This window comes from Mobula birostris, chromosome 24 (assembly GCF_030028105.1).
Source record: "Mobula birostris isolate sMobBir1 chromosome 24, sMobBir1.hap1, whole genome shotgun sequence".
Lineage (NCBI taxonomy): Eukaryota > Metazoa > Chordata > Chondrichthyes > Myliobatiformes > Myliobatidae > Mobula > Mobula birostris.
In genome coordinates, this window is record NC_092393.1 from 21,021,890 (window position 1) to 21,047,386 (window position 25,497).

At 40.3% G+C, this 25,497-nt stretch overlaps 1 protein-coding gene across 1 annotated transcript in view; it reads left to right on the top strand.

The window, feature by feature from the left end:
* Positions 1 to 25,497, top strand: part of dnah9 (dynein, axonemal, heavy chain 9) — a 586,329-nt gene that overhangs the window by 173,595 nt on the left and 387,237 nt on the right. Inside the window, exons 30-36 of the mRNA XM_072242702.1 lie at positions 4,599 to 4,737; positions 7,322 to 7,609; positions 9,491 to 9,701; positions 10,121 to 10,248; positions 12,091 to 12,199; positions 16,713 to 16,860; positions 24,193 to 24,367. Of these exons, the coding sequence (XP_072098803.1) occupies positions 4,599 to 4,737; positions 7,322 to 7,609; positions 9,491 to 9,701; positions 10,121 to 10,248; positions 12,091 to 12,199; positions 16,713 to 16,860; positions 24,193 to 24,367 (1,198 nt within the window). The remainder of the gene's footprint in view (positions 1 to 4,598; positions 4,738 to 7,321; positions 7,610 to 9,490; positions 9,702 to 10,120; positions 10,249 to 12,090; positions 12,200 to 16,712; positions 16,861 to 24,192; positions 24,368 to 25,497) is intronic.

Below are 25,497 nucleotides of genomic sequence, written 5' to 3' on the forward strand. Positions count from 1 at the left end.
GTGCCAAATAAGTGATGGGTCCACATCTAATTTAAGAAAGTATGCTACTGGTGCACTATGTCCTGATCATATTTGAGGCCGTACATAAAAATATTTCATAATGTGAAAGCCTTTTTAGGTCGCTAGCTTTATAACAGCCAGTCAGGATATTTTTCATTTCTACTTTACGACAGAAGGATAAAATGTGACTTTGTTTTAAGTTAATTATTTTTTCAATAGGGCCATATTTTTCCATAGGTTTAATCAGCAAATCTTTGCACAGATTTCATTATATGATAGCTATACCCAGTGCCATAGAAAATTTCCCAGCAAGATGCCTTATCTACTTTCCTCCCTTACCCTCTGCACCAAGCACTATCTCGATGGTTCTGTTGAACTTCCTGCAGAATCACCCTGCTACCAGTCATTCTCTGACCATTTCTTTACATTCTGCTCTATCTATGTGTACTTCCTTGCATGACATTAGAGATGGTACGAACGATAATGGCAGTTAATTGCGAAACTTCAGGACCAGGACATTTTGGCCCAATTAGTCGAAGTTTCATGGAAGTAGTTTTTAAAAAAGTATAAGAAGAGAAACTACTGATTAACTGAGTAACAAATTATGTATTTAAATGAAATACAGAACAAATTAGAACATTACCAATGCTACTACAGTACCATAACCTATATATTGGTTCCTAATGTTTATTGACAGAGAAATTCATCCTGTGTATACTGGGTGTTCTGTTGATTGACTGTAAATGAACAGAATCAGCACAGTCACCTGGTGCAGATAATGGCTGCCTCCATATAATGCTTTCAACGATTGCATTTTCGAAATCTTCATTTTTTTTTGTAACATTCAAGATGATAGCCAAGCATTCAAATTCTTCATTGTTCCCAGTGAAATCATTTCATTTTCACTCATGGCCATTTCTGGCACCTCTAAGCTTGAATGCTTGAAACCTCAAAGAGTGAAACAGTTCTGAATTGTCTTACTGCTAAGTTCTTGCTAACTATTAGTGACAATAATTATGTTTTTTGAACACAAAGGCACACAACTGATGCTATTTAAAAACTTTTCGCTCTAAACACTGTGGTGTCTAACAGATCAACGCTAGTTAGAAATTGTTCAGAAAGTCTCCTGCCCCAATTAAGCGCCATGTTGTCCCAAATAAACAAAATAAATCCTGGATATATTCTTGATTAGTTTTCTTTCTTAAAGAGTTGTCCAAAAGAAAAGTGACTGCCCCCATTAATTGATGGCCCAATTAAATGGAATCCACTGGTGTTATATTGATTAACAGTGTATAAGAGAATTATAATACCGAAATGCATCCTTTGGCTCAAGTTGTGGATGCCACTCATGATATCTACCTATCCTAACCTCATTTTCCTGTCTTTGGTCTTGTTCCTTCTAAATCTTTCCTATCCATGTACCTGTCCAAATGTCTTCTGAATATTGCAATTGTACCTGCCTCTGTCACCTCCATTGGCAGCATGTTCCATATATCTACCAGCTGCTGTGTGGAAAAACTCTCTTCCCAGATCACTTTTAAATTTTACCTCTCTCATCTTTCACTCTGCTCTCTAGTTTTAAACTTCTCTACCCTAGGAAAAGGGTGGCTGGAGATGCATCTCCAGCAAAAGAGGTGTAAGGTGCTCCTTCTATCCGCTGGCATGCAGGTCACCCTTGGACAAGGTATAGCACCTGCTTAACCATGGGAGCAGGAGGTGGATGGACGTATGAGCAAATGGTGCGTATCCCAAGTCCTGGTGAGCAACCCCTGACACCAGGCAGACAATCTCTGAAGAGTATTGATAATGGCTGGGGTCACCTGTCTTGTAAATAAATTGCCCAGAAGAAGGCAATGGCAAACCACTTCTGTAGAAAAAATTTCCAAGAACAATCATGGTCATGGAAAGACCATGATTGGCCACGTCATGGGACACAACACTTAATGAATGAACGGACCCTAAGAAAAAGCATTGTGATTATCTACTCATTCTTTGCGTCTTATACCTTTTTAACACGCTATAAGGTCACCCCACAGCTGACTCTGCTCCAGGGAAAATAGTCCCAGATTGTCAAATCTTCCTTTGTAACTTAAGCCCTCCAATTCCAGCAACTTTTCTGCACCGTTAGTTATATTTTATATGGCCACTACCCACAATACTTCAAGTGCAACCTAACCAACAATTTGTGCAACTATAATTATACTCAAAGCCTTGGGCAATGAAAGCAAGCATCCCATGTGCCATCTTCCCCCTTTTATCTACCTGCATCTCCACTTTTTGGAAACTATGTACTTTTCCTGAACAATCTGTCTGCCACATTGCCCTCTGAGCTTTCGATACTTCTCCAGCTCAGGCCTTTTGAAAAGTTAAATTCTAATTTTAACACTACTCTTCTTGGTTCTCTCTGCTCTTTCCAAGTTCCAGGGGATCCGGTTGCCCCTCACAGCTCGAAGACATAGCGGTTAGTAGGTTAATTGGTCATTATAAATTGTCCCATGATAGGTGGGTTGCTGTGCAGTGTGTCTCATCAGGAAATAAGGGCCTGTTCTGTGCCGTATCTCACAAGTAGTATCTCTAAATAAGTAAGTACCCTGTTCTTCTCCACCCCTGCTCCTTTTTTTAAATGTTCTATCAGCTGAGGATTTGGACACCTGTCTTAAAATCCTTATTAAGCTTACGATGTTTTTACTTGGCTAAAGGTGGCATAAACTGTAATAATATAAAAGCTGCAATATTTAGACTCTGTCATATCCTTATCAATCCAACCCAATGTTGGATTTCTGTTTTAAATGTCAATGATTTGGAAGGCGATTTATTCCATCAGAACTTGCTTAAGCAAGTTGCACCTTGTATATTTTACAAATTACATAGTCTCACCTCTTCTGTCAGGTTGCATAATTCAAATTTTTCATTTTGTTTTACTTTCCTTAAGGCATACTTTTAGTAATTGATTTTTAATAAATTATAACTGTGTGGAAATGTGTTAAATATAAAAGACCAGCTGAGTGACAATGTTTTTTTTTCCAAATGACTCTAAACTGTATCTTTAAATGATCTATATTCTATCTATACACATTTCTTGCTGCTTTTTACTTTGTGTTCAAGGATGCCAAGCCAAATTCACAGCATAGTTTGGAAGGTGATATATTCTTCTGAATGACACTAACGTGTATTGGTAAACTTCATACTAAATGTATCTTTGGGTGGGGGTCTTAAAGCTAATGGATAAATGATGAACACAGCATGTCGAGCTTTAAGTTCCCGTGGACTTCAAATCAGAAAGTTTTATGAGTATGAAGAGGAAATTCTAACCACTAAAGAAATAATCTAGGAAGCATCTTAAACTTAGTATCATGGATAATTCAACATTGGAACAGGTGTTTTGATCTATTCTGACCAAGGTGCCCATCTAAACTAATTCTATTGACCTGCTTGCATTTTGGTTATATCCCTCAAAACCTTCAAACCTTCCAGTTTAAGATGCCACTGGTGAAGCCGAGTAGCTACTTTTTGGCGGCAAACAAAAGAATGTCACCGAACACTTTATTAATAACCCTTTTTCTGGTAAAATTTCTGGTGAATGATCACCACAAAATAGAGAGGCAAAAGCAAGGTGAGTGGGTATGAGGCAGAGTTGAGGTGAGCAAAGGTGTGGCCTGAGAATGAGGAAAGGCCCGAGATTTGATCGATCTAAGTGCCAGGCCGATTTGGTGTGGGCTAAAATGTGATGGCAAGGTCCAGGCCCAGCGTGTATTGAAAGGATAGGGCAAGGGTGCTAGAGCAAGGAACAACACAATACTTGGACGATTTAAATGCCGGGCGAGATTGAAAATGTGGGGACCAGAGACAAAGGCTGGGCCAGTTCTGCTCACTGCTCCATGATGTTTACTCAGCTCTGTGCTAATGTGAGGCTGTGGTCTGGTCAGGCTGCAGTAATGCCTGGCCTCGTGTCTGTGGACGGACTCACTCACTCACTATTGTTCTGAATGTTCTTCAATTACTTTTACCGTGTGTATGATTTGCTTTCTTTCACTCTGCACATTGGGTGTTTGACAATCTTTTTTTTAAAAAAATGGTTCTTTTGGGTTTCTTTGTTTTGTGGCTGCCTGTAAGGAGACAAATCTCAAGGTTGTATAATGTATACATACTTTGAGAATAAGAGAATAAGTGTACTTTGAACTTTGAAACTTTTCCTATCCATGTACCCGTCTTTTAAATGATGTTAGCATACCTGCCTCTCCTACCTCCTCTGACATCTTCATTCCATGTACCTTCCACTCTGCATGATGAATTTGCTCCTCTGATCCCTTTTAAGTCTTTCCCTTCTGACCTTAAACCTATGCCCTCATGTTTTTGATTCCTATTCACCAGGGGAAAAAAAAAGCTACATGCATTAAACCCATCATGACGTTATACAGCCCTTTTAGGCCATCCCTCAGTCTCCTGTGCTCCAAGGAATGCTGTTCTGAAGCATCAAAGAGGAGTTGACATTTCAATTTTACCAGTGCTGACCTAGAATATTCTAAGTAATGTGCTTCTTATGTCAGCACTCTGTTGTGATGAAGAAGTTCACTGAAAACCATTAACTTCTTTTCCAGACCTTGTGCCATGGTGGTCCCAGACTTCGAATTGATTTGTGAAATCATGTTGGTTGCTGAAGGTTTCATTGAAGCTAGGCTGTTAGCTAGGAAGTTCCTCACCCTGTATCAGCTTTGTAAAGAATTGCTTTCCAAACAGGTATGGCTGAATGGTTTATGATCTTGAAAGATCTATGTTACTTCTTTTTACCTTAACTGATTTTGTGAATGCTTATTGCAGATCTCAGTGTGTGGCTCTTAGCTTACATGTTGTAATTGTGATTTGGTGTATATATTATGCAAAGAAAGTTGATAATCATTGGGACTATTTCTCCAATTCCTGACACAGTGATAATGCTGTTACAGCAAGAGCATCCTATGCACAAAAATCAAACATAACTATATTATCTCATTCAGAATTTGGACTATATTTAATATGTGCAGCCTGTCTTGCTAAATTGCAACTGTGACATTCCTAAGAAACCTTGCACGGTAGAAATTCATGATATTATAGAACAGGCTGCAGTTGACTCTGAAGTACAGATTTCCCAATCATTATTGCCTTATTTCCAGCTCGTCCATTAATCACATTATACACAATTCTTATTATGGAAATAGGGATGCACCTCCCTGTCACACTGTAACCATGTTATGACTTGGAATGCTGCAGTTATTTAGTCTAATGCCTTTTGGAATCTTTATCAGCTCTCTGGAAACTTCTATCGTCTTTACAATTGATACTGTTCAAATGAAATGTAATTTTTAATGCCACCTCCAGGACACCCACCATCCTCCTCCGCCATTGGCAACTGGAAGTTATCGAAACCTAGCAGAAAATGAAGCTAAATAGCATACAGTAGCAATCTCTTCACGGAATAGACATTTAATTGTTTTCTTGAAATATTTCCCACCTGTATAACGTCTGGAGACCAGGAGGGCCTCTTAATTGGAACATCTAATATGAGAGGTTTCATGTTTTTATACAGGCCTAATTAAAGCATTCAGACTGCTTGCTATTGCTGAGTCAGGATCGCCCTATGTCTAAACTAAATCCCTTGTAACAACAAGAGAATTTTCATGAAGGAATGTTTCTTCAAAAATCAATAAGGGCTTTAAAACTGTTCTCATTGAATATCCTTAGATATTCTTGTGAAGCAAATGCATTTTGTGCCAATTGTACTGATGGGATTTTCCCCTGGCTGTGTAGTTCTTGAACCTGCTTGAATTGCACAAGTATAATTGAGTCTTCACTAATACTAATTCACAGTAATAAGGTGCGAGAATACCAAGAGACTTATACTAATGAAAGCAGGTATTGATTATGCTGCCTGCCACCCCTGCACACCTGAGAATTATATGACATATTTTTACATTTATTATTATTGATTTTAGTTTCACTGATGTTGTACCACTTAAAAGAAATCCCAAAAGCAAATGTAATCTGTTATTGATGAGATCAACAATTCAAAAGACAGGCTTAGCTTTAACTCTAATAAAATTACGATGTAGAAAAGATTTTCATGATTAAAGTGGCGCTGAAGCATAGAAATTATAGGTGAAAGCCAATAAATTCCTCCCTAGAACTGTTTCCCCACTGGGGTGAAATGGTTTTGTGTGTTTGCATGAAATTCATTTGCTATGTTCAGGAGTTGTTCTGCATTTCAAATGTTTTATATACATTGGTGAACCTCTTTATTAAAATAATGGACAAAAACTTTTGTATAAATGTCGTAGTTGCAAGTATCATGAATTGTCATTCCAACTTGTAAACAATTAAGGAACGATTTCTTAAAAATATTTTAGGTAGTCTAGTTATAATTAGCAGGTTTCTTTGAGAACTCGATTATTTGAATAGTTTTTAAGTTATTGTTTCAAGTAAATTTGAGTTGTTCTCCACCATGAATAGGTGTCCTTGTTCATCAGTCACTGAAAGTAAGCATGCAGGTACAGCAGGCAGTGAAGAAAGCTAATAGCATGTTGGCCTTCATAACAAGGCGAGTTGAGTATAGGAGCAAAGAGGTCCTTCTGCAGTTGTACAGGGCCCTGGTGAGACCACACCTGGAGTATTGTGTACAGATTTGGTCTCCAAATTTGAGGAAGGACACTTTAGCTATTGAGGGAGTGCAGCGTAGGTTCACGAGGTTAATTCCCGGGATGGCGGGACTGTCATATGTTGAAAGATTGGAGTGACTGGGGTTGTATACACTGGAATTTAGAAGAATGAGAGGGGATCTGATTGAAACATATAAGATTATTAAGGAATTGGACACGCTAGAGGTAGGAAACATGTTCCCGATGTTGGGGGAGTCCAGAACCAGAAGCCACAGTTTAAGCATAAGGGGTAGACAATTTACAACAGAGTTGAGGAAAAACTTTTTCACGCAGAAGGTTGTGGTTCTGTGGAATGCTCTGTCTCAGAAGGCAGTGGAGGCCAATTTTCTGGATTCTTTCAAGAAAGAGTTAGATAGAGCTCTTAAAGATAGCAGAGTGAAGGGATCTGGGGAGAAGGCAGGAAAAGGGTACTGATTGTGGATGATCAGCCATGATCACAGTGAATGGTGGTGCTGGCTCGAAGGGCTGAATGGCCTACTCCTGCACCTATTGTCTATTGAATAAAGAAGGTAAAGCTCTTCCAGAACACTGTTTGCTCAGAGGACAATAACTGCCTCTTTGTTGGATCCTGTCATTGCTTTTTTTTAAATCAAGTGCGTGCTTTGCTTAGCCTCACCATTGTCTTTTGCTAGGATCACTATGACTGGGGACTTCGTGCTATCAAATCTGTGCTTGTTGTGGCTGGTTCACTGAAAAGAGGTGACCCAGAACGCCCTGAAGACCAGGTCCTGATGAGGGCCCTTCGGGATTTTAACATACCGAAGATAGTCACTGATGACGTGCCTATTTTCATGGGTCTGATCAGCGATCTCTTCCCTGCACTGGATGTCCCTCGAAAGAGAAATCTTCAGTTTGAAGGGCATGTGAAGCAGTCTGTTGTAGACCTTAAACTGCAGCCTGAAGACAATTTCATTTTAAAAGTAAGTGACAGATTTTTGGTTTAATTTTGTTTAGCCTTAAGATTATTTTTTCACAGTTCCAACTGAAATTAGTAGCTGAAAGTTCATTGATCAGAATAGAATAGTGACACAAGTGACTGCAGATGCAGTAATCTAGAGCAACAATGAGATCTGTGGAGGAACTTAGCAGGTCAAGCAGTGTATTTGGAGGCAGAGAGATAGTCGATCTTATGGATCGAGGCCCAACATGTGACAAGGAAAGGATAGTGGATTGGGTTCAAATAAAGGGCCTAACTGTATTTGGCTCTGGTATGCAGTTCCAGAGGACTGCTGTTGATGTTCTCTCGGGTTAGTTGCTCTCCAACTTCAGTCTCTTTGCATTCAAAAATGGAAGTGAGTGGTAAGCTGGAGAGTGGTGCTGGTACATCTGATATCCTGTTCTTCTGTAAGACTCTCCACTGAGCACAGGAGTAAGATAACCATGTATGGAGACAAGGGTTGAATACAAGCAGCATCCAAAATTTTCCATAGATGCTGCATGGCCTGCTGAGTTCCTCCAGCATTTTGTGTGTGTTGTTTGTTATAGAAGCATAGAATACTGCCGAAGGGTCTCGGCCCAAAATGTTGACTGTACTTTTTTCCATGGATGCTGCCTGGCCTGCTGAATTCCTCCAGCATTTTGTGGGTGTTGCTTGGATTTCCAGCATCAGCAGATTTTCTCTTGTTTGTGAGAACATTAGGAAGTTTTTTGACAAGAACAGGCCATTCAGCCCAACAAAGCTTGCCAAATTCCTATTCACAGAGTGTGTTGAAATAACTATCGAGTTTTGATTTGAAAGTCCCAAAGGTACTATTATCAACAACACAACTACTTGTTGTGTCCACAAGTCACTGTGTAAAGAAATGCTTCCTGATTTAAGTCTGAAATCTCCCCTTAAACAGTCTCCACCTATGGCCCTGTGTCCTTGATGATGCATTAATTTTGAAGTAGCAGCTAGCAACTACTTTTCTTGTACCCTTAATAATTTTGAACAGTTCTATGATGTCTCCTCCAATTCTATGTCTACTTATGCTAAAATGATTTAATTCATTCACTCTTTCTTCATAGCTCATGCCCTGGAGACCTGGAATGAGTGTCTAGTTGCCCTTCTCTGGTCTCTCTCTCGTGGCTTCACATCCTTCACACAATATGGAGACCAAAATTGTACACAGTATTCAAGGTGTGGCGTCACAAGTGCATTATGCAGCTTAAGGAGAATGTCTCTTGACTTGAATTCCAATGAGTGCATTATATAGCCCAACATTCTATAAGCTTTTGTTGGCGCGTGGCAAAGTGGTTAAGGCGTTCGTCTAGTGATCTGAAGGTCACTGGTTTGAGCCTTGGATAAGGCAGTGTGTTGTGTCCTTGAGCAAGGCACTTAACCACACATTGCTCTGTGAAGACACCGGTGCCAAGCTGTATGGGTCCTAATGCCCTTCCCTTGGACAACATTGGTGGCGTCGAGAGGGGAGACTTGCAACATGGGCAACTGCAGGTCTTCCATACAACCTTGCCCAGGCCTGTGCCCTGGAAACCTTCCAAGGCGCAAATCCATGGTCTCACGAGACTAACGGATGCCTATACTAATAGCTTTTGTAGTGGTGCATGTTGGGATTGTGCATCAGTCCAACCTTTCAGCACTGTTAGATGTGGTGGATTTGTCGAGAAGTGAATACTTGACCATTGTTTCCTTGATTGACTGTTTTGGGGTCTTGTGTCTGAACTGATTGCTTTGTGTAACAAATATTGTTGAATTGTAATACCTATCAGATGTAAAACATCTTTGATAAAATGTGATAAACTATTATCAGTATATATGATCTTTGTTTCTTGGCTCATTATTGATATTTACATTTTTGCAGGTTGTTCAATTGGAAGAGATGCTTGAAGTGAGGCATTCTGTGTTTGTTGTGGGAAATGCTGGAACTGGCAAAACTCAGGTCCTGAAATCCTTGTTCAAGACTTACCAGAACATGAAACGACGACCAGTCTGGGCGGATCTTAATCCCAAGGCTGTCACCAATGATGAGCTCTTTGGAATCATCAACCCAGCAACCAGAGAATGGAAAGATGGTGTGTAACAGTTTCTTAAAATGGTTCTATTCAGTTACAACCATGTAAATGAGCTCATGCCTTAGTAGAATCAAATGAGTGAACAAGTATTTGGGCATTCAAAGTACAAAACAACCTTCTGTATTAAAACATGAGCTTTGATCCAAGAATTATTACAAAAATCTGTTGTTAAATAGGTACATACATAGGTTATCCATGTTTGCATGTGTAAGCTGTATCAAATGCTACCGTGGAGTGTTGCTTTCACTTGTTGAGTAAAATTCTTTTTAGCAAGGAGAGAAGATTAAAAGTTAAAATTGCTGTATGTCGAAAACTACTTGAATTCAGGGCTAGCTGGTGATGTTATTTTTATCCCCATGCATCTCTCTGAATTGTCTGTATGTCAAATGTAAATGGTTTCTTTTCTGTTAAATTCTTAGGGCTATTTTCAAATATTATGCGTGAACTAGCAAACATCACCCATGATGGTCCTAAGTGGATCGTGCTAGATGGTGACATTGATCCTATGTGGATCGAATCTCTAAACACTGTCATGGATGATAATAAGGTAAGTCAATATCTGCATCCCCAACTGAACCGGTGCTTGAAGAACAAATACAGGAAAAAATGATTAATAATAGGTTAACTTTTCTGAAAAAAAGCTGCTGCATAATTAACTTAAATCATCCTGATACACAAATTGCCATAATGGTTATATAAATTATAAAGGCCCATTATAGATACTAGGCTGACATTTACTGGGAGAACTACAGCCCTCATGTGAGGTTATGCTGAAGGACAATTTAATTTTTTTTCAATTTATCTAACTAGAATCACCATTTAAGTGAGCAATGTGATGTAAATAGGGAAGCACCATGCTCTCCAACAAAACTGATTCAACTTCCTTCCTACAAATCCTTATGCTGTAGTTTCTTCTTTTCCTTCAGTAACTTGACCATTGCTAGGACACGTAGAGGTCAGTTGCAGACAGGCAAAGCCAATGACAAAAAGCAGACGCAACCCTAACCGCACAAGGTTCAATTCATTCGAGTGGTTATAAGTTCTCGATAGATTTGGCAGTACTGTAGCAAGGATATACATGAATCCTTAATCATTACCCCTTTTGCAACCATGTTGTTCATATTTTTCCACAAATACACTGTTTTGGAAATACTAACATACTCAGGTCAAAACCCCCAATTGGGCATGGAACAGATAATGAATATACAGTTGCCTAAGCAACACATACAAAATGCTGGAGGAACTCAGCAGACCAGGCAGCCTCTATGGAAATGAATAAACAGTTGACGTTTCAGGCTGAGACCCTTCTTCAGGACTGCCTAAATGCACTTATTGCTTTGAATTTCAGTATAAATTTGCTTACAACTAGTTTTCAATATTAAAATAAGCTTACTTTCTGCCTGGTAAATATTTTGAACTGTTAGACGCTATCAGTGGCAATTTGCCTTTAAGGCTCTGTTTAAATTAAAGTTGTATCTCATTAAATAAATTCCTCTACAAGGCTGGAATGAAACTTTGCACGTTTGCAAGCAATTTTGATAAAGTTTTCACACTCTACTTATCTTCTAAACTCAATAGAGGCAGTTGTTTTTATCTCTATGACTGCTGTCATTAATTATCTGTCAATCGTTAAGACTTCCAGGAGCCACAGTTTTCAACAGGTAAGCAATAGTACGATGAGCTCAGAAGTTATTGTTCGGCTCTTTATTTCTGCATTTTCTTGTTTTGTAAGGATCTATTTTTCCCAATCACTTCTCCCTTCTCCTCTAAGCCCTGCAAACTTTCTTCTTCTAAATATTAATTTAGTTCCTTTGGACATCATCGCCGAAGTGACTTCCAACTGGTGCTTTCAGATGTAACTTTTTTACTATATGCTTTAAAAGTACTGTATGTCATGTAGCTACTGATCCTTCTGCACTGGAAACAATTTCCTATTTTCATCATTAAAACTAATCACTTCCATTAATTCTCCCATTAATTGATATCAAAAATCACATTATTACTATCATACCAGTTTTTGATCTTGTTCGTCCATTGTCAATAAATTTCATGATCTGCTTGATCTTGCTCTGCTGGCATCTGTCAATCTTCACATTACTTCCTCTGCCTGTCATTAATATGTTATTGGAAACTCTTTCTCTGATAGTATTCTTGCTTTTGCAAAACTTCCTAAAAAACATCCTTTTGGCCATAACTTTGCCTTCAAGCTTTTCCATTCACCTAATTCTTCAGGCTTTCATTGATTTTTTTCATAATTTTTCTCTTGGAATGCTGCATTTCTAGAAGTAAAGTAAACAGGACTTTGTTGTTTGAGTGCTATCATCTGTGGACTTTTGACATCTGGGAAAAACAGAGTTTTCTTGCTGAGTTTGCTGTTGCTTTACTTTAGGTTTTGACTCTGGCCAGCAATGAACGGATCCCTCTCAACCCCACTATGAGGCTTCTGTTTGAAATTAGTCACTTGCGGACTGCTACACCTGCTACAGTATCTAGGGCAGGTGAGCATGAAATTAACCATTAATATTATAATATTTAGTTAATTTATACAGCAGAACTAATCAAGTGCAAACCATTTTATCTCTGGAAAAGTTTACCTAACAGTCCAATTTATGTTTGCCACACTGTTGAAAAATTGTACTGAAGAAGGTGCAAAGCAGATCACTAGGATTTTTTCTGGAATGGAGCAATTCAGCAATGAGAGAAAAGGCTGGATAAAGCTGAGCTTTTGTTTTCTTTGGACCATAGCACGTTGAGTGAGTCCTTATTGTGACAGGCAGTATTTAAAGGGAGATTGTGTAGATAATGACAGGCCTTTCCCCCTGACAGCATTGTATGGAGCTGTGGGACACAGGATTATGATCAGCAGAGGAGACTTGAGGAAGATTTTCTTTTTATCCAGTGGGTGGTTGAAATTTAGAAGACAAGTAAATCCAGATCATGCAGAAAAATATTTAGATGTACGTTTGAAAAATCATGGGATGGAAGGCTATGTGCTGAATGCTGAAAATGGGATCAATATAGATAAACGTTTGATGGATAGTACAGACAAGACGGGCCAATAGGTCATGCTGACTCACTCAGTGGCTTTATAACTCATATCTTCCACAAAGGAAAATTGATATGTTAACTGGAAATCTATTGTCCACATTTCAGTATATTTTTATAAGAGTTCCACATGGCAATGTTCGAGGTCCAGCTATCTAGTTCAGCGGTCCCCAACCACCGGGCCGCGGACCGGTACCAGGCCGCAAAGCATGTGCTACTGGGCAGCGAGGAAACCTTTCCTCATTCCCTGTTACGTCCACTGTTGAGCCATTACGCATGCGAGGTCATTACTCGCGCGTCATCCATGTCAGCGCAGGAAGAAGATCAACTCCTCGAGCTTGCAAATGATGGCGGGCTGCAAAGTACGTTTGACATAACATCTCTGTCGGCATTCTGAATCAAAGTCAAGGCTAAATATCCTGAGGTAGCCACAAAAGCACTGAAAATGTTGCTTCCATTTCCAACATATCCCTGCAATGAATGCAACGAAAACTAAATTGCGGAATAGACTGGACATAAGGAACCCCCTTCGAGTATCGCTGTCTCCCATCACCCTTCAATGGCACCATCTCATTGCAGGGAAACAAGCCCAGGGCTCCCACTGATTCAGCGATATTGTTGTGTTGCAATGATTTTATATGTTCATAAGGGGAAAATATGTGCTGTGTGTTTAATATCCAAATGTTACTTAAAATGTTATGATGCTATTGACTTATAAGTGACTTGTACTGTATAACCATATAACAATTACAACATGGAAACAAGCCATCTCTGCCCTTCCAGTCTGTGCCGAATGCTACTCTCACCTAGTCCCACAGATCTGCATTCAGCCCATAACCCTCCATTCCTTTCCTGTCCATATACCTATCCAATTTTTTTAAAAAATGATAATATCGAACCTGCCTCTACCACTTCTACTGGAAGTTCATTCAACACTTACTTCAAGCTCCCCTGTCCTCCCCGATAATTGACTTATCACTATATTCATGCGAGGAAAATATGCGCTGTGTTTAATATTAAATTCATTAGATAAACCCTTTTAGAGACAAAATTGAGTGTATTAGTCACTTATCACCTATATTCCGGTCGTGATTAACACACCCCCCTGCCCCGAACAGAATCACCAAAAACGATTTGTAGAAAAAAATCGGCACGTACACACATGTGCACTGGTGCCCTTGCAAGGCTTCATGGTCATGGTAGTCTTTCTTGGGGTAAACACAACGTATTTGACTGCTACTCTTGTCCGTTGGCAACCCTACCCCACCCCCGCCGCCCGCCACCGTTCGGCCAGTCTGCAAGAATGTTGTCAATAATAAACCAGTCCGCAGTGCAAAAAAGGTTGGGACCCCTGATCTAGTTAGTTCACCAATGAACTTTATTTATCATTAAATCAGGTGGAGTTGTTTGCTGATGGTCATTTACTCTCTACAAAAGAAGCAGTTCATGCCTGCATGCAGCAAGAACTAGACAACATTCAGGCATGGTCTGATAGGGAGCAATTAATGTGCATGACACAGAACTCCCAGGCTATGACTACCTCCAACAGGTCCAACCACCTACGCTTGACATTCAGTGGTATTAATGTTGCCAAGTTCCACACTCTGAGTCATATTGTCTGGAAACTCAGTAGCTATTCACATAATTGCTGTGACAATAAGAGTATGACAGATGCTATGTAGAGCCAGTATTGAGTATTCCATCACATATCTGATTGTGCCTTTCCATAATCTACAAGGCACAAGTCAGAAATATGATGGTATACTTTATACTTGACTGAATGAGTGTAGCTCTGACACAATTCAGGGCACATCAGACCATTTGATAAGTACTCCTTCCACTCTAAACAGTTAATTCCCTTCACCATTATTGCATAGTGTATAGAGGCTAGTGCCTCTGCAACCCATGACCATCCAGAAGGTCAAGCACTTTAGGGAAGTGGGAACAATACCAACTACATGTTCCTCTCTGAGTCATGTGCTATCCCGATTTCAACTATATCATCTCTCCTTAATTGTCACAGCATTCAAAACCAGAGACTTCCTACCCAACAGACTTATGGGAGCACCTTCATCAGAAAGACTTTCATTGGTGTTTTGAGGGCCTGTTCTCCACCTTACACAAAGGTCTTGACACTGTTATTACACCACATTCCAGAGGGTGGGGAATGCAGAGAGAGTATTTGGTAGTGAATTGAGGTGGGATGGAGAGATGAACAGTGGGGAAGTTTTGAGTAGGGTGGTGAGAGGATTACTGAAGAGGATAACTATGGGAATGACATGGAGGAGGAGGTCAGAAGGCTGGTGACTAAAGGAATTATGGAGCTGGGTAGTGGGAAGAGATCTGAGGAGGCATGTGAGTATTGCCAAGCTTGGAGCATTTGGTATGATCATTTGTTGAAGATCAATTTTTCAAATACCTGGCTGGGAGGCAGGCAAGGATAGACTTTTCAAGTGCCATTAGTTATGCACTGCATGTTTGTGGACATCCTTGTGTACTCAACAATTTTATGCAAAGAGACGTTGGTTAAATGTGTCCAAGTACATAATGCTAGTGTAAAGCGCTTGGATGTGGTTACTGGTCAGGTTTTAAACAAACCTGAGAGGAGACACAAGAGCAAACAAATGCTGGAAACTGTCTCTTTTTCCCCATTAATGCTGCACATCCAGCATTTTATTTGCTGCTTTAAACAAACTTTATTCGCATAAAACCTTCTTAAAGCCTTCTTTAATAATTGAAAACACTTAACATGTGATGTGCAATAGATACTTTACAGAAAGTTGCTATTAGTACCTGAGACTGTGGTTGTTGGTTAAATCATTTGTTTAGAGCAGGTTTTGAGGAGAGTAAACCAATGGTATGTTTCATTGCTAAAACAGGCACAGAAGTTATTGACAAATGCAAACTACCGCATCAACTGGGAGCCCGAAATAAAAAGAGAATGTTAGGAATCTTCAATAGGTCAAGCAATATCTGTGAAGAGAGAAATAGATTTAACATTTCTGGTCAACAACCTCTTGTCTGAGAGAAGATCATCAACCTGAAGTATTACCTCTGATTATCCACAGAAGTGTTCTGTGTTGTTCTGCCTGAAAGCTGGTTGATTGACCAGTCATTGATAGAATGAAGTGAGAACTGAACAGTGTGATTTTTTAAAGTAATTTGGATAACAACAAAGAGTTGTTAATTGTAAGAAGGATCCTGTAGAAATCAGTGTCTAACATGCCCAATTGGCCTATATGAAGTTGAACTAACCCAAGAGAGGGCAGTCATGAACTCCATAGTAAGAAACAAAATATTTCCAATAAAACAGATGAATGTAAAATGTTCAACTATTTCCTCTTCTTTTTTCTCTGAGTTCCTTTCAGCTGCTAAGTCCTAGTTGTACATTTTCATTGAAGTCATGCATATAGGTGATGTAATAACATTGTCATGCATGTGACCTAAGTACATTTGTTGATGGGTCGCCTTCAATACAGATCTCCTTCTACCTTAGGCCACAAACTTATCAATCATCCCTGATGAGTTATTAACTTCAAACTTTCTGCAAAATCACTCAAAGAGTTAAACTGCATATGCATGTAACGAGAGCCCTCTAACTTAACTCCTACCTTAGGCCACAAACTTATCAATCACCCCTGACGAGTTATTAACCTCAAGCTTTCTGCATAATCACTCAAAGAGTTGAACTGCACGTACATGTAACGACAGCTGTATAACTCATCTCCTTCTACCTTAGGCCACGGACTTATCAATCGCCCCTCCTGTGGGCACTTTCGGGCGGTCCAAGATCCGTATGCTCCACGACTGCTGGACTGAGTGTGTAAATGTAGGAGGGGACTATGTCGAAAAATAAATGTGCTAGGTTTTCTAAAATTGACTCCTTCTACCTTAGGCCACAAACTTATCAATAACCCCTCGTATATTTGGAAGTGAAGATTAATGTGGATCTTGTTTGATTTTTAGGGATCTTATACATTAACCCTGCCGACCTTGGATGGAATCCTCCAGTTAGTAGCTGGATTGATAAGCGGGAGATCCAGTCAGAGAAAGCAAATCTAACCATTTTGTTTGATAAGTACCTACCTTTGTGCCTGGACACCCTTAGGACAAGGTAAGGAAAACAAAGGATAAGTGTTATGTCTCATAACTCCAGACCCTAATCAAAAGAAAAGCACAGGAGATGTGATACTTATCTACTTTTCTTTTCCATTTTTTTAGTGAGGTGCTCATATAGGACATGGTGGCATTATGACATATGCCATTCATGAACTTCTTCCATATAACCTGTAATGAATTAAGTAAACAAAGAAATAATGCTTAATCAATGCAATGATTTTTAAATTACTCAAATATTACTGATATATTAAATACACAGCACTCCTCCCTGCTTAGCTATAAACTTCAACTCAATTTAGAATGCATCTCAACTCAAGTATTTAATGTATTGCTCTCTAGATATCTTATATATACTATATAATACACCTACTATATAGAAATGCACAGCATCGCAAATTTTTAAATTTTCCCATTCAGACTTTAAGATTTACTCAGCATGGAGGATTTCTTTCTCCTGTGGGATAATGTCTTTCCTGCCAAGGTGGGGTTACTCTGCTTGTCCTGTGGGACTTGTGGTTGTGAAACGATATCAGGTTCTGGGGTCTTCTCTGTAGTAGAAGTGGTTCTGACAGCTCTGGACACCTTTCTTCTCTAACAATTGGCTGCTCTTCTCAGCTGATCGATGTGGCATCTCCAGATGACATCAGGCACAATCTCCACTGTGTTGGAGGTCCAGTTCTGTCCTTAATCTTTACAAGTAGCCACTTTTAATCATTTCTGTAGTACCTCGCGAGGACTGTTTGTCCAAGAGTGAAATATCAAACCTCCTTGTCTGAGGAGCCCTCAATTTGTCTCAACTGTTTGCCTTGCATACCCCTTCTGAAATTTGGTTTGAGGAGATCTAAGGTTTGAGTGCAAGGGGTGACCCAGGTTGGTTGTAGAGTGTGTTGCATTGTAATATGGAAAGAGGAAATTGGCGAGTTTCTTATTCAGTGTAGTGTGTTTTGCTGATGTTGCTCGCAGTGCATTCTTTAGACCCTGGGCAAACCTCTCCAACAAGCTATTTGTTGCTGGGTGGTAGGGTGCAGATGTAATATGTCTTAATTCATTCATTTTCGGCGTTGACAGAAGCTGTTCCACAACATAGTGTTGTCCATTATCACTGACTTAGTGTTCTGGAACACCAGTCCTTGAGAAGAAACTTCTCAACACATCAACAGTGTGTGAGGCTCTGGTGGAGGCGATTGGGAACACTTCTGGCTACTTTGTACCTGTATTCAGTACTACAAAGAAATTTGTGCCCATAAGTGGTCCAGCAAAATCTACATGAATCCTCTGCCAGGGAGATGCTGGCCATTCTCAGGGATGGAGTGACACTTCTCTTGGCACCTTCTGGATGTGTAGGTATCCTGAATAGTGTATGGCAATCTGCGCGATCTGCTGGTCTATTCCAGGCCACCAGACAAAACTTCAAGCTCACACTTTCAATTTCACCACACCTAGATGAGCAACGTATCGTTCCTCCAACAGTTTAGCTGTCAGCTTGAATAGTACAACAACTCTCAATCCCGACATAAGGCAACCCCTGTCAAGGGCAAATTCATCCCAGCGCAAGTAAAAAGGATGGAACTGGAATATCTGTTGCACATTCCTGCCATTTTGGGTTACCATGTAGACCTGAGACAGTGTGGGGTCTTTTCTAGTTTCCCTTTGGATCACCACAGCTGCAATAGGGAGACCTATGATTTGCATTAGGGAGAATATGACAAGAAGAGTGTCCACATTTGTAAATTTTCAGGTATTTCCTTTTCCAATGGTAAATTCATCAGCATTTCCATGATTAGCTGTCATCTTGAATTCACCCCAAACCAGACTCAAGGCCTGTCTGTAATTTGTGTGTAACTTTTCTCTACAGCAATAAGGGAATGTAATGCAAAGGCTATGAATTTTCTCAACACATTTCTCTAATCCTTGTGTGTCAATAGTGTGACCACAGTAAGTGACTGTTGGTTTAAAGAATTCACACTTGTTGCATTGCGGTTTGCGTCCATAATCTTCTAATCTTATTAACATTGTCTTGAGATTTTGGAGATGTTCTTTGTCATCCTTATGGTAACAATGATGTCATTCAGTTAGCACTGAGTGTCTGGGCAGCCTTGCAGCATCTGGTCCATAGCTATCTGGCAGAGTGTAGGTGCAGATGCTACTCTAAAAATAAGCCTATTCTAGCAATAAAGTCATTTGTGAGTGTTTACGGTGAGAAGGACTTTGTGTTCTTTTTCCATTTCTATGTGCCTCACCTAGGTCCACTTTGCTGAAGCATTTCCTTCCAGAAAGGTTTGTATAGATACCCTCTATCCTGGGCAGACGGTATTGACCTACTCTCAGTATTGGGTTGATGGTGACATTAATCTTGACAGATCTTGACAAGGCCATTCTTCTTGGCTAATAGTGGCACACCACTAGTCACAGGCCTCCACTCAGAGAACCAATCCTCCACTACCACTCTCTGGCTTCTTCCATTGACCTAATGTCTAATCCATTTACTACCTCTCCATGTATACCTAGTGACTGAATCTCCCTAACTAACCTCCTATGCAGGACCTTGTCAAAGGCCTTACAGAAGTCCATGTAGACAACATCCACTGACTTACCTTCATCCACTTTACTGGTAACCTCCTCGAAAAACTCTAATAGATTTGTTAAACATGACCTACCTTGCACAAAGCCATGTTGACTCTCCCTAATAAGTCCCTGTCTATCCAAATACTTGTAGATCCTATCTCTTAGTACTCCTTCCAATAATTTACCTACTACCGACATCAAACTTACTGGCCTATAATTTCCCGGATTACTTTTAGAGGCTTTTTTAAACAACGGAACAACATGAGCTATTCACCCGTAGATACCGGCATTTTAATTATATCTTCCAGGGCCCCTATAATTTCAACACTAGTCTCCTTCAAGGTCTGAGGGAATACCCTGTCAGGTTCTGGGGATTTATCTACTCTGATTTGCCTCAAGATAGCAAGCACCTCTTCCTCTTCAATCTGTATAAGGTCCATGACCTCACTACTTGTTTGCCTTATTTCCGTTGACTCCATGCCAGTTTCCTTAGTAAATACAGACACAAAAAATCCATTTAAGATCTTCCCCATTTCTTTTGGTTCCATACATAGCTGACCACTCTGATCTTCAAGAGGACCAATTTTATCCCTTACTATCCTTTTGCTCTAATATAGCTGTAGAAGCTCTTTGGATTATCCTTCACCTTGACTGCCAAAGCAACCTCATGCTTCTTTTAGCCCTCCTAATTTCTTTCTTAAGTTTTTTTTTGCACTTTTATACTCCTCAAGCACCTTATTTGTTCCCTATTTCCTATGCATGTCATACATCTCTCTCTTCTTCTTTATCAGAGTTGCAATATCCCTTGAGAACCAAGGTTCCTTATTCTTATTCACTTTGCCTTTAATCCTGATAGGAACATACAAACTCAGCACGCTCAAAATTTCTCCTTTGATGGCCTTCCACTTACCAATCACATCCTTGCCAGAGAACAACCTGTCCCAATCCATGCTTTTTAGATCCTTTCTCATTTCTTCAAATTTGGCCTTTTTCCAGTTTAGAACCTCAACCTGAGGAACAAATCTATCTTTATCCATGATCAAGTTGAAACTAATGGTGTTATGATCACTGGAACTAAAGTGTTCCCCTACACATACTTCTGTCACTTGTCCTAACTCATTTCCTAATAGGAGATCTAATATTGCATCCCCTCTAGTTGGTACTTCTTTATATTGATTTAGAAAACTTTCCTGAACACATTTTACAAACTCTAACCCTTCTAGACCTTTAACAGTATGGGAGTCCCAATCAATATGTGGAAAATTAAAATCCCCTACTATCACAACTTTATGTTTCCTGCAGTTGTTTGCTATCTCTCTGCAGATTTGCTCCTCCAATTCTCACTGACTATTGGGTAGTCTATAATACAACCCCATTAATGTGGTCATACCTTTCCTGTTTCTCAGCTCCACCCATGTGGCCTCAGTAGACACCCCCTCTAATCTGTCCTGCCCGAGCACTGCTGTAACATTTTCCCTGACCAGCAATGCCAACCCCCCCCCCCCCACCCTTCATTCCTCTGCCTCTATCACGTCTGAAACATCGGAACCCTGGAACATTAAGCTGCCAGCCCTGCCCCTCCTGTAGCCAAGTTTCACTAATGGCTATAATGTCGTAATTCCATGTGCCAATCCACGCCCTCAGCTCATCTGCTTCCTCACAATACTCCTTGCATTGAAATAGACACACCTCAGAAGATTATTACCACCACACACAACTCTTCTATTTGTGGCATTGCATGAACTTTTAACATCATTCATTTTCACCCCCGCTCCACTATCTGCTCTGGCACTCTGGTTCCCATCCCCCTGCATATCTAGTTTAAACCCTCCCCAATAGCACTAACAAACCTCCCTGCAAAGATATTGGTCCCCTTGTAGTTCAGGTGTCACCTGTCACTCTTGTACAGGTCCCACCTGCCCCAGAAGAGGTCCCAATGATCTTGAAATCTGAAACCCTGCTTCCTGCACCAGTTCCTCAGCCATGTGTTAATCCACCAGAGCATCCTATTCTTCCTCTCACTTGCACGTAGCACAGGTAGCAGTCCTGAGATTACCACCCTGTTTAACTTCCTACCAAGCTCTCTATACTCACTCTTCAGGACCTCCTCACTCTTTCTTCCTACGTCATTGGTACCGATGTGTACCATGACATCTGGCTGATCACCCTCGCACTTCAGAATGCTGTGCATGCGACCAGAAACATCCCTGACCTTGGCACCCGGGAGGCAACAAACCATCCGGGAGTCTCTGTCTCGGCCACAGAATCTCCTTTCTGTACCTCGAACTATCGAGTCCCCTATCACTTCCACTCTCCTTTTCTTCCACCCTCACTTCTGCACTGCAGAACCAGACTCAGTGCCAGAGATCCGGCTGCCGCAGCTTGTCCCAGGTAAGTCATCCCCCCCAACAGTATCCAAATCTTGTTGAGGGGAATGGCCACAGGGGAACCCTGCTCTGCCTGCCCTTTCCCCTTCCCTCGCCTGACGGTAACCCAATTACCTGTGGGCTGCTCCTTTGGCGTAACTACCTCCTTGAAACTACTATTTATAAACTCCTCATTCTCCCGAATGATTCGGAGGTCATCCATCTCCTGCTGCAGTTCCCTAACGCGGTTTGTTAGGAGCTGCAGCTGGATGCACTTCTCGCAGGTGTCGTCAGGGAGACCGGAGGTCTCCCTGACTTCCCACATACTGCAAGAGGAGCATTCCAACATTCTGTCTGGCATTCTTTCTACTCTAAACAACCTGGACAAAAAACTTACTGGAACCTACCCTGGCCTCTGCCTGTGCTTGCCAAAGCCTGTTGAGCCAAAGCCATCCCAATCTGCTCCCTCTCACTCCGCTGCCTGCTCTCAACGCTGCCCACTGTATATGGTGGTCTTTTTTTAAACCTTTGGCGCTCTACATCACGCGCCTGCGCAGTCTAGCCCCTTTGCCCTGAGCAGTGTAAAAAACCGACTTACCTCCGAGATTCCTTTACTCCTCTGCTCTCAGCCTCTTGCTCCAATTAAAAAAAAAGACCGTTGAAAATTCTGCTCCTTTTTAAACTTTGGCGCTCTACGTCATGCGCCTGTGAAGTCTAGCCTCTTTTCCCCGAGCAGAGTAAAAAAATGACTTATCTTCGAGATTCCTTTACTCCTTCTCTCTCAGCCTCTTGCTCTGATTTCATTGATACAGCAATTTCAACTGCTCTTTTAAATGTGTGTTGTGCTTCAGTTAAGAGCTGTTTTTGAATGTTTTCTTGTAATATTTCACAAACTAAGCAATCTCTCAGTGCGTCATAAAGCCCATCACTCAACTGAGAATGCTTGGACAATTTCTTCAATTCGGTCACGTAATCTGAAATGGTCTCCCATTCCTTTTGATTCCGCTTATGAAACCTAAAGTGTTCTCCAATTAACAATGGTTTCAGTTCCTTATTCCTGCATTACATTCAGAATGACAGCAAAGCTCATTTTGGCAGGTTTAGTTGGAGCAGTTGAACTTTTAAGCGAACTGTAAACTTTTCCACCTGTTAAACTCAGTAACGCTGGTGCTCATTTCTCATTGGCTATCTCTTTTACTTCATAATACTTCTCAATTTGTTTGGTATACATCATTCAGTTGTTTGTGATGCAATTGAACACATCTGTTTTTCTGATGAAGCCAGCTATTTGTGCTTTTAAAGACTTATTATTAATATCATTTGGTACTCATTGTTTATGTTCCTTCATTGATTGTTAATTTTGTCCTTTTTCTGCCTTTTTTAACTCGAGCATCACTCTCTCCAGAAGTAAAAATGTGCTGCGTTTCAATAGGTTGGTAGTAACCTCAGGTTTGTTTAAAAGCTACGTCCTCACCACAACTATGTTTTGTAACTCCAGAAATCAATCAAAAGGAAAACACTGGAGCCATGAAATGTGTCTACTTAATTTTTCTTTTAGAGAGGCGCTCACATGTGGTGATGGTGCAATGACATATGTCATTTACCTACTGCTTACAAGTAATCTGTAATGAAATACGTAATCAAAAAGTAATACTTTATCATACAATAGATTTACAATATTACTCAATATTAGTGGAAGTCTTGCGAAGGTAAGGGGTAAAATGAATGCAGTACAATGCAGGGAAATCTTGGTGGAAAACCTGATGCAGTCTGCAAGAGAACTACAACCTGGGAGAAGATTTGTTTCCAGGCAATGATGACCCCAAGCATAAAGCCAAAGCTACACAGGAAAGGCTTAAAAACAACAAAGTTAATCTCTGGAGTGGCCAAGTCAGAGTCCTCAATCGAATTGAGAATTTGTGGCTGGACTTGGAAAGGGCTATTTCCTCATGATCCCCATGAAATCTGACAGAGCTTGAGCAGTTTTGTAAAGATGAATGGGGGGAAATTGCAGTTACCTGATGTGCAAGCTGATGGAGACTGATCCACAGAAACTCAAGGTTGTAATTACTGCCAAAGGTGCATCTACAAAATACCAACTTGAAGGGGGTGGTTAAATATGCAATCAATTATTTTGTGTTTAATAATCTTTGTAATAAATTTTGGCCAATTTGTAGAAACCTGTTTTCACTTTGACATGAAAGAGTCTCTTCTGTTGATCAATGTCAAAAAAAAAACAAATTAAATCCACTGTGATTTAATGTTGTAAAACAATAAAACATAAAAATTTCCAAGGGGTTGAATACTTTTTATAGGCACTGAATTTCCTTGATGGTGGGTAAGCTGCTGCAGTTATTATTAATTTATTATTATTATTATTCAACTGATATCTGCAGGTTTAAGAAGATCATCCCCGTTCCAGAACAGAGCATGGTCCAGATGCTTTGCTATTTGCTGGAGTGTTTGCTGACTAAAGAAAATACACCTGCAGACTCCCCCAAGGAACTCTATGAACTCTATTTCATTTTTGCCACAATCTGGGCCTTTGGTGGTGCTTTATTTCAAGACCAGGTGAGTTCATCCTTCCAAATTGAAAATTCATTCAGATTGATGTACCCGATATGGATCTTGGAGTGCTTAACAATTTGAACAAATGAAACCAATTTACAGTAATGTACGGCCAACTGAAATACCACAAATCATTTTCAAAGTATTATGTGATTTTAAAAAATTGTTTCTTCAACAAGTCCCTTTTCCCTTTATGAGGAGACAATATAGGCTTTAAGTCAGTGACAAAAAGAGTGTAGATGATTAGCCCCGTAAAAGGTTTTTACCCAGAGGGTGATGAATACCTAGAATGTGCTGCTTGAGAAGGTGTCAGAAGCAGAACACTAGATGAGCACTGGAATTGTGTCGGCATTGAAGACTTCGGCGCAAGTACTGGAAAATGGGAATAATATGGATTTATGCTCACTAGTCAGAAAGGGCGCAGTGGGCTGCATGATCTGCTTCCATGCTGTATGGCTCTGTGACTTGAAATTAGCCCACTGCTGTATGCCTCATCAAAATATAAGTTTGATGATAAATGGTTACTGGAAGAACTGAGACTTCAATGTCACATCAGTCCACTATCAACATCTAAGTATAGGAGTTTTGGTAACTCTTTGTGTCCAAGCGCACTGTGTGCGATATTGCAAGTCGCATATGAGTGATAGCTGCTGATTCAGTGTGAATGGTGCACCACTGGCTTTTGTGAATGACAGTCGGTGGAACAGTTGGTGCAGATAGATCAGCAGCGCGTTGTGTTTATGGAAAAATGAAGACAATGAAAATCATTTGAAATATTAACACAATCAGCCCTTTTCTCAACAAATTTAAATTTTGCATTACAGTCCTGCCCTTAAAGCTACCAGCTATTTGATTATCAGCAATATTCTAACATTTTCTTTTACAACCACCCATGTAATTCCATTGCAGGAACGTTTTGTTCTCATGAAACTATCCTTCCTCATTTCTGATAATTCAGAGCTTTTTTTTAGGTAATGCTGAAAGCCGCATACGTTCCTGAACATGTGGGTCAAGTGGACTCCGAGTCATACTGGGACAAATTTGAGGGCCCATGCAGGAGATTAGTACTTGCACCTGATTAAGACATTCCATAGCATTTATTGTTATTCTTTCTCACTCTCTGCCTTTGTTAA